The following is a 14,823-nucleotide window of genomic DNA, read 5'->3' on the forward strand; positions in this document are numbered from 1 at the left end:
GTTGCTTACTGATGTGCTTCTGTTGTGGTGTCATGAGCGACTGGCTGGAGGCTGTTTGGGTGAGCGATGGAGGAGCAGCGTCTGAAAGAATGGGCTTCAGGGTGGTCGGCTGCGGAAAATAGAATATCTCACACGCGCATATACAGATGTCTCTTACACTCCCGCGTTAAAAAACAACACAACTGTCCTCACACCCTCCGTCTTGCTGTCCCTTTTATTTCCCCGACGCACCGCTTCAGGCTGTGTGCAGATTCATTCACTGTGAAATGGAAGGGCGGCTTCGCGGCACAGTTTCATTTAAGCTTCTATTCCATTAACCTCGGAGTCAGCGCCGGCTGCTCTCGCGCCACATTTCAGAGGAGGTTCTCTAATCACTCGTGCAGTCTTACGGAAGCGGCGTTGCTTTTGCTTAAATCAAAAAAATCAAAAAAATCGGCGTCTACCGCTTTATCCTCCACATGAGGGTCACTGGGGTCGCTGGAGCCAATCCCACAGACCAGGGGCAAAAGACGGGGTCACGGCCTGAAGAGGTCGCCACTCCATCTCCAGAAGGACAACCATTGTCCCCGCCCACCCTTGCACTGCTGCTGTATACACACTAACACTCTCAACGACGACCAACATTAAGGCAGTGCACCTTTAATTATCAAATCTAATCTGATCTTTTCTTCTCCTTCTTCTTCACAGATGCGCAGCACTCAAGGTGTGTCCGTGTGGCCTGTGGGGTTTGTGGGTGGCAGAGCTTACGAGCGCCCCCTGGTGTCTGGGGGTAAAGTTGTGGGCTGGTACACCGGCTGGAGGCCGGACAGACCGTTCGCCACAGACATGGCAGGTACGGATTCACTTCATTTAAGGGATTACGTCGACACGAACCAAAACAACACTCATTTTCAATCACAGCTCTTTCTTTTTTTTTCTTCTGTATTTAAAATGTAACACAACTCTCCATTAAGAAAATATTACAACATATTAAAGTGATAAAGTCTGTATTCACCTTTAAATCTTGGGAAATGGAGTAAATGTAGACTGTTAAGTGCAACTGGAGCGGAATCAGTAAATGAAAAACCTCACATTCAACACTTATTATACAATTATATCACTTATTATCAGCTAGTCAATTCTGCCAATAAACCCTCTTAATGTATATAAATGTACTGTATATAGAAATAATGGGTGTGAAACACACACATGTCCGCCCTCTGGGATTAATCTTAATTAAACTACAATAACAAGAGTTAACCTCTCATTTTTTTCTCTCCCCCATGACCAAGATCTCAGGATCTTACCTCACCATCCTCCTCTGAATGCACACATGCTGGTTTTGTATTCTGTGTGTGGATACTCATAGACATAATGCATTCACTAGCTCCTTACCTTAACCTTAACTATCACAACTAAATGTCCTTATCTCTTAGCCTAAAAACCAGGTTTTCATCCTCAAAACGCCTGTTAAAGCCAAAATGTCCACACAAAGATAGGTGTGTTTGACATTTGGTCCACATGACATGGCACATATCTATTATATCTATTCTTTTAAGGACTAACATTGACTTGCATTCATCTGGACAGCGTAATCCTAATCTTAACCATAACTAGAAATGAGGTTTTGGTCTCAATGAGGACAACTGGCCCTGGCCAGAAAAGGTCCTAAAGAGGTAGCAAATACAAGTATTTCTACACACACACACACACACACACAGTAATTATCAGCCTTACTTTTACGCAGCTCTACATAATTACACTGTCAATTTGCAGCGCTAAGATTTACAGCCGTGGCCGTGTTACGAAGCATTTTAGCCTCTCTTTTTTTTCTTCTTCCTCCTCCAAGAATAACAGCGACCGTCTGACGCCCCCAAACTTTATTCACTCTTAAATTATTATTCATAGGATTTACAATAGGGTGTCTGCAGAGCGCTGAGTGAGTGCCAGTGCGTGTCCTCATGGCATTGTGTTGTACAGAGTTGTATTGTTAGCAGAACACTGAAGACTCCCTCACATCCACGGCTCTGTCTCATTTGAGTCAGACACAAAAGGCACCAGGACGGTGACTGTGCTGCACGCACGCACACACACACACACACACACACACACATGCACACGCGCACGTGCACACCTGCCTGCACTTGAACCAACATGTACACTCACTGCAAATGCAAATTTCACACAGAAGCACATCAGACTCCGTTTGCAAAACATAGAAACTGGATAACAAATTCCCTACATCCAAACACATCTGAAAACCATTTTATATAAATAAGTAAAAATGGAAACCTTTGGAGTGACTGTTAGCTGTGAAAGTCAAACACTTTCCCTTTCTCCTGTTTTCACTATTGTTTTACACTCACATTTATTTGAATGGTTGTGTGATGTTTTTAAGTGAGTTAGTGTGGAGCTATACACTCATCTGTCTGGATGCAATGGTTTTTTTTTATCTAAACACCTTTTTAAATTAAAACGTATGGATTTAGCTTAAAATTGATTTTAGGCTTAAATCAAAGTTTAACGTGTTAAAACATTAACACAATTAACGCAGCTGAGTTTTAAACCCCGTCTTCAATATATTGGTGTGTTAGTCATGGGTGAATATGAGAAGACAATACTTTAGCTAACTGGATATGTAGGATTTTGCTAACTGGCTCAAGAAGCTAATCATTTGGCTAAGTGGATAGAGAGGCTGACTAATACTTTTGCTAACTAGATAGAGAGGCTAAGTAATACCTTGGCTAACTTGATAGACAGGTTAACAAATACTTTAGCTAACTAGATAGAGAGGCTAACTAATACCTTGTCTAACTAAATAGAGAGGCTAACTAATACCTTGGCTAACTAGACATAGATGCTAACTAATAATTTAGCTAACTCGATAGAGAGGCTAACTAATACTTTGGCTAACTGGATAGAGAATACTTAAGTTAACTAGATAGAGAGGCTAACTAATATTTTGGCTAACTGGATAGCGAATACTTCAGTTAACTAGATAGAGAGGCTCACTAATATTTTGGCTAACTAGATAGAGAAGCTAACTAATATGTTGGTCAACTAGATGGAGAGGTTAACTAATATTTTAGCTAACTAGAAAGAGAGGCTATTAGTGTGAATAACCAAACATGTAGAAGATGCTAACTAATGTTTTGCACAGTGGATAGAGTAGATAACGAATAATTTGGTTAATTGCATAGAAAAGAGACATAATACTTTAGCTAAAAACTGTTGCTAAGTTAGTATTGTAGAGGAGTATAGACTGCATCAGAAGACACATGTTAAACCCTTGAGAGGAACTATTGGGTGATAAATACACATTATTTGAAGCAGTTGAAGATGTTTGAACAAACACAGGTCACCGTGAGTCTCCTCCTGTATGTTTTATGAATTCTACATCTCACTTCCACAGTCCGGCTTTGTTGTAAACCTATTTTCAGGAGGTCTGTGTGATCATAGTTGCAATTCAATATGGATGGAAAACAGAGCCACAGCAACACAAAGATGATTGTGCTTTCGTTGAAGTGGCACTTGTTCCGTGGTGGGAGTGTTTGCTGAGATGAGGACACCAGAGTGTTTAACCCCAGGTGACACTGCTCCTGAGCTGGAGGAGCGAGGAGCGAGGAGCGAGTCAACGCGTGCAGTGTAGATATATAAGCTATTTAGCAATCTCTGTGATTTTTACAGAAAATAGAATTGAATTATTCACTTATATGTTTGATTGTTTAGGTTGACATGGAACAGAAACGCAGAAAATTTAGAAAAATCGCGTTAAATAAAAAATGATAAAATTATTCTGTTTTTATGATTTTTAGTTACATGGAGCAAAGAAACTAGAAAATAGTCACATCTAAGAAGCTGTGGCCCTATAGTGGAAACATGGCTGTCAGTAGAGACACCAGGGAAATAATATTTTACCTCATAAAAATAGTACAGCATCTTAAGTGTTTGAATACATTTGCCTCTTTAGCTCACGGCCGTTTCTGACTGGAAAACTGAAGTTTGTTTTGGTTTGTTTACCACCCACACTTCTGCACCAAATCCCATAGAGAAAATCGTCATTTTTACAGCACTGTTCCTACACCACTGCACACCACCATCCACTGCTGCCTTCCTCGGTAAGTTTAATGTGTTATTTTTGGACTTTAGTGTTTGAAATCCTTTCTTTGGACTTACCCAAGTTAACCAAAAATGAGGCAGTAGTAGACCAGCAGTTCCTGTATCTGTGTGAGCTAAAAATGCTGATTTTCTCAATGGACTTTGGTGCAGTGAAGTGAACGGTCTACCAGGACGGTAGGTGATTCTTAAATTAGTATTAAATAGATGCATAAAGTCATATAGGTCAGTGAGAGTGGGTCAGGGAAAAAAAGTAGGACAAAGTAAGTGCAGATTGTGGACATTAGCCTCCTGGGCAAACATGACTGCAGGGCAGGAAATGTCCATTTTGTATCTGCTCTAATTCAATCCGCTCCACCTGTGCTGCATTTATCATATGATGATTAGCCTGAGGCAACACACACACACACAGCAGCAGCAATAATGCACCTGAAAGCAGTGCAACCTGACATTGTTACAGGCATCACATCAGGTCTCTGTGTGTGTGTGTTTTGGTAAACAAGAGTTTTTGTGCTGTGGTAAAAGCTCTTTTGTGGTGTGTGTGTGTGTGTGTGTGTGTGTGTGTGTGTGTGTGTGTGGAAACACTAAATACTTTTTGTTTTGCTTTGATAGCTGCATTTACGCCCGAGCCTCACGGTGTGTTTGCTGCAGCTCGTGTTCTCTTTGTTGTCCGCACAGCGAGTGTGTCTGCCGAGAGGTTACTGCGACGGAAAGAAATAGGGTTTGCCTTTGAAAATGACCATAAATAATAGAAGTGTAACATGCCTATGTATGTAGCCAAGGGTGCGTGTGCGTTGTGGCTGCAATTTACAAGTTCTTAGTAGGAAATGTCAACTGGAACGGCCCACTTAAGTTGGATTTTCCAACTCAGAAACTCAGAGCAACCTCACATCAATAGTAAAAACATTACTTTTATTGTAGATTTAACTTCAGTCTTTGTTTAACGTTCAGTCAGTCGTGTCGTTAGATAGATAGATAGATAGATAGATAGATAGATAGATAGATTATTCTACTGCACGAGGAAAGACGAAGATATAGCGTCAGATTATTTTATCTTCTCTGGCAACTTCTGAAATCTATACCTCGAACACCAGGCGAGCACTGAGCATGTGTCAGTCCTTCACCACAGCTGCAGACTTCGAGGGAAGAAGGGCGGTGAGTTCTCAAACTGATGCAGTGATTGCCAAGGCGCACCACCCACGAACAATTTGCATGAATAAATATTCACTAATTACGGCGAGACTTTGAGGAGAGAAGATCACAGCATTTTCTGGAAGAAAAGATTTTTTCCCTCCTGTCATGCTGCTTTTTTTTTTCTTTTTTTTAACTTAACATTTGAGGATGGTGACCTTTTTTTTAACATTAAGAAACATTAATTACATTTTTTGCTGCATTTTTAGGATGAAACTAATCAATTAAATTGATTGAAATGATGACTAGATGAGTTATTAATTAAAAGAATCCTTAGTTTCAGCCCTAAATTACACCATAAATCAATCTTTTTAGGAAAGTAAATGGTTTATTGATGTCACAAGAACGTGAGTTTTGTTTTCTCTCAAGCATCATCTACCGGGTAATTAAGTTAAACTTGTATTGATGTGAATGTGCAGTACAGTACAGCGGGTTTCTGTCTTCATGACTCAGCAGGAAGGCTGCGAGCATGACTCAGCAGGGAGACTGATGGAGAGGAGGAGGTGCTGATGGGATTAATTTCTTTAAGCCCCAGTGGGGGAAACCTGGAGCTGCAGCGAGGACAGGAACTCACACAGTTTATACCTGATGTCATTTTTATGAACGTGTCTCTCCACCATCTACAAAAGCAAGGATTTTTACCACTTTTAAAACCATTAAACCACAAACAAAAACATCAAGCTCCAATGATTAAGAAGTGCTAATTCAAATCTTCAAAATGTTCAATTTTAAAAGAAAATTAAATGACTCCAAGCTGTTTCCTTCTTTTATACTTAATTAAATTGTTTGTGCTGAAAGAACCACTGTTAATATATTATATTAAGGGTTTAGAGATTATATCTATTTTTTTTCCTGTTGTACCAAAACTGATGTGGAGTATCAGACTGACTCATTTCTCATTAATAGTAAAAGTTTTCTTTTAAAACCCAAAATATAATTATGGAACGTTAGATTATAATGTTTTTTTTCTGGTTACAGGTCGACACTACATCACATTACAATCATGAACATTTTGAATTTCTCTTCAGCTTTTTCTTCTCATGTTACATTATAAACAGAAATGTCATTGTAACCCTCTTGGTCTTTTCATCTTAAAAAAAAACAAATATTACTGTTACTTTCTGAGATTGGTTAAATCTGCTTACTGATCTCGTGATATTATTCGCTTTTGGACCAATAGTGATGCATGATGAGTATTGGACTGGCTCACTTCTAATGTTACGGTATTTCAGATTAACATGTTTCAATCTGATGGATTAAATCTGGTTACTGATCTAGTGAGTTTGACCACTTTTGTACAAATACTGATCGTGAGTGTTGGATTTGCTTGTCCACAGTATAAAGTGAATACGTTTCACTTTTTAAGCCCTCTTTGCTTTAAATTTTTTTTTCAATCAGACTAATTAAATCTGGTTACTAATCTTCAGATTTTTATCCACTTTTGGACCAATATTGACCAATATTTAAGCTTTTTTTTTTTTTTATCCTATTACATAAATCCAGTTACTACTTTAGTGATTTTGACCAATATTGTACAAAACTGTAATCTCTAATATAAAGTGAAGTGGCTTCAGTGTTGGAATCAGATTGATTAAATCTGGTTACAGGTCAACTCTTCATATTCACACTCGCTGCAGTGACGGACATTCTGAACGTGTCTCATGCTTTTGCTTCTCGTCTGTGGTGTAATTACCTCTGTGCTAAATGAATTCCATATCATATCACAGTCACTGGATACACTAATGCACTCTATCATCTTCTGCTCTGATTATAATAGACTCATAATATGCTTTTAATTCACACCGACTGGCCTTCTCACCCCGCCTCCCCCTCGTTCTCTCCCCCTCCTCCCCTCTGTCTCTCTCGCTCTCACACTCTCAGGTTTCGCGGTGAACCTACAGGTGATTCTGGCGAACCCCCGCGCGCTCTTCAAACGCCGCGGCTCACAGCCCGGGATGCAGGAGTCCGACTTCCTCAAGCAGATCACCAAGGTCACGGAGCTGGAGCCCAAAGCCAACAACTGCACCCGGGTCAGTAATACCAGTCACCATGGCAACACAGTCTGTCAAGAGTGTCCCTTTTGGCTTCATACTAATGAAGGACCTTTGAAGAGCATTAGCATACGGCAGGACGGTCATTTCCATATTCCACATATTTCAATAAGTACAGTACATTAGTCTAATGTGAACAGATGGTGCGTTTTTGCATTTTTACACAGACAAATGTAACTTGCGTGTCTTTAAAAAGGTTCAGCACGCAACATTCTGCCACAGAAAATATTATGTACATATATATATGTGTATATATATATATATATATTCACATATATATATAGATATATATAGATAGATAACTATAAATACTGATGTGATGTCATATTCCAGTTGAGTTTGAGGATCATCAGAAAGATCAAACCCTGTACTAGGGGTAAACCGTTAACTGCAAAATTCCCTAATCTGTTAATAATTCTTAAAGCCATTTAGATTCTTAATTTCCATTTTAGATTAAATATAGTCCTGACCTTTACACATCATATTCTACAGACTAAAGAAAACATCTTTGTTTCCCACAGATCTGCACAAATATCACACAGTTTAATCATTTTAAATATGTAATTATTCATCATATCATAATCACAACTAGATATTTAGTCAGAATCGTTCATACGAGTCATCGTCTGAACTCATTCGACATCTATCTATAAATCTGACTGTATAGAATGTCACTCTTATATACAGTAGATACAGTATATAAGGGCACCAGTGTGCGCAGTACAGACTTTTGCTGTGTTTGGATAAGAAATGCCAGAGATATTGTCACAAATGCTAAAAAAAGCTAACACGCTTCAAACCTAGAGATATTCCATATATATAATATCATACAGGTTCTGCACGAGTTGGTTAGCATTAAATGTCCACGTTTTAGATTACCAAGTTAGATATTCTCAAAGCTTTGACTAATGACTAAAACAAAAGGCTGCTACCACGTTGATTTCTTTGCTGGTGCCCTGTACAGCTACTTTTTGTTCTACATCTATTCGATTTCAATTCAATTTTATTTGTGTAGCGCCAAACCTCAATCTACATTATCTCTAGGCACTGTATATAGTAAAGCAGAAACCTTTACAATATTATCCAGAGCAGAGAAACCCAACAATTCACACAACGAGCAAACACTACTAGGCATCAGTGGATGGAAAGAAAACAGAAAGAAATCTCTGACAACCAGACTCAAAGATGTTCGGCCATCTGCCTAGACAGGTTGTGGTGAAAGGAAAAATAGGGACAGAGGAGAGGAAGGGGAGAGAAAGCTGCTCAGTTATATTCTGTGTTTACAGAGATTCCCCACTTTCTCACGAGGCATTTACTCATTCGCATATCGTTGTAGTTTTACCATGAGGGACACTTGGAGGTCAGAACTCCAATGTTTCAGGTTCAGGTTGGATTAATCCGAATTCCCACTCGGAACGCAGCACAAAAGGCTCCCTAACAAATTACAGTGAGTTTCCCTCCTCACAGCGGCTCCTCATGAGCGGAGCAAACAGTTCATTAGTTGGATATTAACTACGTCATCACGCTGCACTGACCTGTACAGCGGTGGTGAGCGAGGCAGACCGGGGGTTGAATATAAGCCAGATTTGTCTTAATCTAGCACTGGTGGGTTCACGCGTGGTGCATCTGGGGGCTCGATATTAAACTGCACTCATAATAATAATAATAACCATCACAGCAGTAGCTAAACACGGGGCCCGTCTCCCCGCTGTTGACAGCATGAGTGATGCTCGGCGCTGGCGGCACAGTCAAACTTAGACTCACAGCTTGAATTGGATAGAAGTGGCGTTATAGAGCTATCAATTTTAGTTGTGTGCCGCGACAGCTTAGATCGATGCAGCTCATCTCAAATTACCACAGTCCCTGTCGGCACTTGGTTTTATGAAGCCACTCATCCTCCAGACAGCCGTCAGCGAGCCACCTGAAAGGACTTTTCGTGTGAGGAATGGATTCTATTATGTTTTTACTTTTTAAGAAATAACCCCACCCCCACCCCAACACCATTGGCAGGTGGAATTAATTTACCACCTCGGTTTGTTGACTTGTTTTTAAAGGGTTTTCAAACTTCAGTGCGCTCACACACGCATTACACTTTATGTCGGAGCGGTGGAGGAGGTCACTGACACCGAGCACTGGCTTTTGGAAACGAGCAGATGAGTATCCATCATGGCCCACTTTGTAGCATGAGATGCTAATGTTGCTTAAGTAACAACGAGGTCATGTTTCTGAGACAAAAATGACTTCATTGGGGAGAAAAGCAGTGTTTTTTGACGTCATGGGTAGAGTTGAAGCTGCCAGGTGGAATCGAGGATTGAACCCCCTACAGATAATGTAGCAGACACGGCCACTCGCTGGTGAACCTTTTTTTTTTTTTTTTTTCTTGAAGCCAATTTAAATGGATTTGTTGCCTTTAAAAGAAAAATCTGATTCATGGTTTGACGTGCTGTCAACTCTCTTGGTGCTAATCATTCAAATCGACCAATGGGCGGCTGAGATATCGCACAGTGTTGTCTGTCGTATCGTAGACCGTGTTCACGGTCATTACACTCGGAATACTGGAGGCTTTTATTGTGATTTCTAAGGTTTATTTTGGTGGAGTGGAAACATATTAGGAGCATATTAGTGAACATTTTTGGCACAGATTGTCATTTGGAGAGTTCACGCAACCATTTCTCTACTTTATCTGAGGAACTTCACGATCATAACACACGTACCAAGTGGGTTCAGATGCTGTTCTATGGTTTGCTAGAGGTGTTTTTGCTGCTGCTGAATAATTATGCGGAGGAAACGTCTCTCAGACTGGAATAAAATTAAATTTTTAGGGTTGTTCCGACCATCATCTACTCAGAACTGGTAACATTATCCCACGACTACATGTTTTTTGTAGCTCTTCGTGAGCTAAACAACCACTAAAGTCCAGGAGACTTCAATCAGCTATCAAGGGGCGTGAGAAAAAGAGTCAAATGTTCGTTCATTCAGGGTCGCGGGGTAACAGGGCAACATGGAGACAAACAACCATCAAAGAAATCCACAAATCTGCATGTTTTTGGACTGTGGGAGGTATCTGGGGAACCCGGAGAAAAGCTACGCACACACGGGGAGAACATGCTAACTCCATGCAGAAAGGTCTTCTTAATAAGTACACCTACTACACCAACTATGTAGAAGAAGAAAAAAGTGTTATTCGTACTAAATGAGTGTCTTAACATTTGACTTTATTGACTTCTGTACTTGTTACAGCAGCAAAGAGGTCAGAAGAAGACAAGTGACAAAAATAAAAAGTAGAATAAGCAATAAAATAGGGAGAGGAAAAAACCCCAAACATAACCAAAATATAAAAAAGTCATGCAAGTACATGAAAAGATTGCAGTGTCTCAGGACGACTGCTCAGTTTTAAGAGTGGAGGGAGCTCAGCGGAGCAGACTGACTTTTTCTGCTTCACCTCTGCTGAGGAAAAACTCAAACACAACCTAAACTGTCACTTCAGTGCAGTTATTTTGTGTTGTGGAGTGTGACAGAGAAAAAAAAAACAAAAAAACAACAACCCTCCCGTGAGTAAACTGAACCGACCGTCGTTCCAGTAGCTGCTTCCATTCTTTTTCCGTAATTCTGCAAAAACTGTACTTTTCACTCTCTGTGGAGAAAGTGTCGTCTTAAAAATGAAGACATGAGAAATCTAAATTTACTGGTTCACCATATGTGTGTAGGTCACATCGCTGCACTGCCAGTCCCCCGGGGGGTTATGGGTAAATGTTCCCTACAGGGAATAGGATAAAAATAAATAAATAAAAAAAACCTGGAGCTGCTGGATCATCATTTACAGCCGTCGGCTGCTGCAGCAGCTCTGTGTTAAAACTATCATCATCATTATCAGCCCCATTACGCTAATGGAAGGTGTCCTGTCCTCCTGCCCGCTGATATTAATACGGACCATTAGCAGGCGATGACATCATCAGTCACTGCCGATAACGCCGCGGCACGGACACGGGGCTGTGACATCATCAGCCTTTATCGTCGTGTCACAGTCACAAAAGGGAAGTGACATCATGAGCCGTAAAAAGCCGACGCTGAGCAGAAAGAAGATGACACGGGATTCAGAAACTTGTGTGTAACAGTTCTCATGGGACAAGTGAGAAAAGTGTAGTTCTGTTCTGGTGATTGTTGTTGATTTTCTGCAAATATAGTTAAGACTACGAACTAAGCTAAGAACTACGAACAAAACAACTCTGTTGACACGGGCAACTCTTCCGTCCTCATTTGGAGCAAATACCTGTGACATGTGACCTTATTCAGTGGCGGAAAACCCCTGGAATTAAACTTATCAGTCACGACACAATCTTGACAATGGAAATGGGAATTTTTCCAAAAAAATTAATGAATTATCATGACATAAAACCAATGAACGTAGACTTAACTAGACGACCTTCAAGTGAAGGATCTGAAGAATCGTGACACCCCTACAGATAATGGAACAAACACTGCCACACGCTGGTCAACTTTCTTTTTCTTAACTTGAAGCCAATTTACATGAGTTTGTAACCTTGAAAAGAAAATCTGAGCTTTGTTTTGACTTGTTTCCTCTGTTTTGTGCAATTTAAGTGGCACGTGACAGTGCTTTGTTGTTTTTGGTAAAATGTCTTGAGAATAAATACTATTTTTCAAATATTGAAATATTTAAAAGGACTTTTATATTCTAATAAAAAGAAAAATTACTTCAGGGAAAAAGTCTTTGCTTATTGTTTTGATTGCGAGCGATAAAGAGAGAGAGACCCCTAGTGGTGGAACTTTGCAAGTCTGGTCGCTTTTTCACTTTTTTTAACAGTTTCATAGAACATATTTTTACGACATCACCGCAAACATCCATCCTTCATCTACCGCTTTATCCTCACTGTCGCTGTGCATGTGTTTTCATGTTCATGCCAGTCGGGATCCGTTTAACAGGTTTCTGTGTTTGTTAATTCTTGTCCGGTCTGGTGTTTACTCGTGTGTGGTCCCGTCGCTCGGTCAGACAGTCTCTCCTCTTCCTCGCTTCCTCTGACAACATTTTATCACTGCCTTCATCTCATTGCTGGTATTTCTTGCAAGAAACTGAGGATTCTTGCTCGGCGGCCGCTAACAGGCAGTAGGGGGCAGTGGCGACAGCCCCCCACTCCACCCAAAACAAGATGTATTATCATCAGAATGACTCAGAAGTTGTAAAAATCCTGCAGAGTTCTGCTCTTTAGCACTAACAATAGAGTCATTATAGAAAATTCTGAGATTACAATTTCTCCTGCAAAACCAGGCTTCAAACTGTTTAAACAGTGTGGAGGAAACTAGCATGTGGCGCTGAACTGAGAAGAAAAGTGTGAAATCAATTGTCACAAACGAGAGAATAAATCTTTTCACAGAGAAAACACGCGAGTGCGTTTGTTTAAGACTTTTTTTTGCCGTTATTTGTTCAACCTTCCATTAATAAAAGAAAAGCTGTTGAAAAACTACATTAACTGAGACCTAATTAAACAGAAACAATCAGACTGTGAGTGCACTGGCAGCAGCTGTGGAGCTTTGGATCATGTCACACAATCCTCCTCAGCAGATGGAGTTTTCCAGGTGCTGTGATTTTCATTTTTCACAGCGTTTTTTTTTTTTTATCTCCCACCTTCTTACTTTACCGTCAAGAACAGAAACGCTCAATCTCACAAAGCAAGTCTCAGACTACACACATTCAGGCTGAATTTCGAGTGATTTGGGTTATGATTGGGATTATGAACCTCCGGAACGACGGCATCTGGCGCGCTCCTCTAGTCTAGCGTGTCTCGTCTGACACCTCTTACGACATTGCTCCTGGACGTTGACCGAAAGGACAACAGACAAGGAATGCTGCTGCTGCTGCTGCTGCTGCTGCTGCTGCTGCTGTTGTTGTTGTTGTGACAGAGAAAACATTTTGACAGTTACCTCAACTTCTTTGACGTGTCCCCAAGGGACGACCATAGCAAAGTTAAAAAACAAAGATTTTGGAATCAGTGGACGCACTCTTCAACTCCTTGCCTCGTCTGCCCAGTGACCTATGAAATCGCAGCGTGTCTTGATGATGATTGGTCAGGGTCATACCGGTAGTTTTGCCGGTCGTCTGAACAAGACACGGTAATAATCTGCGCCACTGTGATTGATAATCTGACACGGTAACAATTGTGAAAGATAAAATATCATGTAGTTCCCAGCATTACCTTTATATATCGGCCCTAGCATTGGTTTCTGGGTGTCAATAAGTGGACAGTAAGGACTTTTCACCCAAGAACGGGTCCACAATCTTTTTGCTTTGTCTTCCTTTGTGTGTCTAAGAACAAGACTGCGAGGATCACCTACAACGCTTTGATATGAAGACACTGAAAGAATCCGTGCCACTGCGATTGACAACCTGACACGGCGGCCATCGTGAAAGACAAAGTATGGTGTAGTCTGATCGCGGCATTAGCTTAATTAGCTTAATCAGTTAGTGGCCAAAGCACAGCCATGATTGACAACAACTTGCCCCCGTGACCTATGAACTCTCACAGTGTCATCGATCATATCAAGGTCGGGTATCATAGCTGTAGTGTTGCCGGTCTCATGGCAACATGATAATCTGACAAAAATATCTTGAATTACTAAAAAAAAAAAGCAGGATTCTGCCTTGATGCGACAGACAGATTAAGATGCATCCCGTACATTTGTAAAAGCTCTCAAGAAGCTTTAAGGATCAGATCACACAAGCCAGACCCAATAAGTGGAACTAATAGTGGTCAGAAATGCACCGAGGCACATTAATAAAGTACAAATTAAGTTTTGTAGAAACCTGAGAGCCGATGCAAATGAAATAGACGGCGGTTTCATCTTTCAGTCCTTGGCAACAAACCTCCCCGTGTCCCTCTTCTTTTTTTAATCTCAGCTTCAAATCAATCCGTCTACCTTTCCTCTTCTCTCTATATGGACTTTTACTCTTTTGCCTCCTCCTCTCTTCTCTATCTCCTTCTCCTCCTGAGCTATCATCTGTCTCCATCTGTTCCTGCCTCCCCCCACCTTTCTCGCCCTGTCACTGCCGTCTGTTGCCATTACTCTCCGGCTCTAACTACATTACAGCTCCTGTCAGTCGTCTCCAGATACTGACCCGGCCGTCAGAGGAGCATTTCGAGCCTCGATTCTCGTCAAGGTCGGGATTCTGTGGGCTCTGCGATGTGATTTTAGAAGCCTTCCTGGGATTGGACGGAGGCTGAAGCCTCGCGTTCGTCACGGTGAATGGAGAGGCCACTGACATCGAGACGCTTCAAATATAAACGTTTCAAAAAACAGCCTAAACAAAAGGTTGAGAGAAGATGAAATATGCCAATGCTCTGTTATCACTGGCATTTGGGTTGGAATGATTGGTCCCGCTTTATGTATATGTATATATATATATATATACATATATATATACATATATGTACATATCTATGTGTATATATATATGTATGTATGTATATATACA

General features: G+C 40.7%; 1 protein-coding gene across 1 annotated transcript in view; it reads left to right on the forward strand.

Annotated features, from left to right (window-relative positions):
* Nucleotides 1–14,823, forward strand: part of b3gat2 (beta-1,3-glucuronyltransferase 2 (glucuronosyltransferase S)) — a 43,717-nt gene that overhangs the window by 24,973 nt on the left and 3,921 nt on the right. Inside the window, exons 2-3 of the mRNA XM_044046485.1 lie at nucleotides 688–832; nucleotides 7,168–7,316. Coding sequence (XP_043902420.1) covers nucleotides 688–832; nucleotides 7,168–7,316 — 294 coding nt within the window. The remainder of the gene's footprint in view (nucleotides 1–687; nucleotides 833–7,167; nucleotides 7,317–14,823) is intronic.

This window comes from Solea senegalensis, linkage group LG15 (assembly GCF_019176455.1).
Source record: "Solea senegalensis isolate Sse05_10M linkage group LG15, IFAPA_SoseM_1, whole genome shotgun sequence".
Taxonomy (NCBI): domain Eukaryota; kingdom Metazoa; phylum Chordata; class Actinopteri; order Pleuronectiformes; family Soleidae; genus Solea; species Solea senegalensis.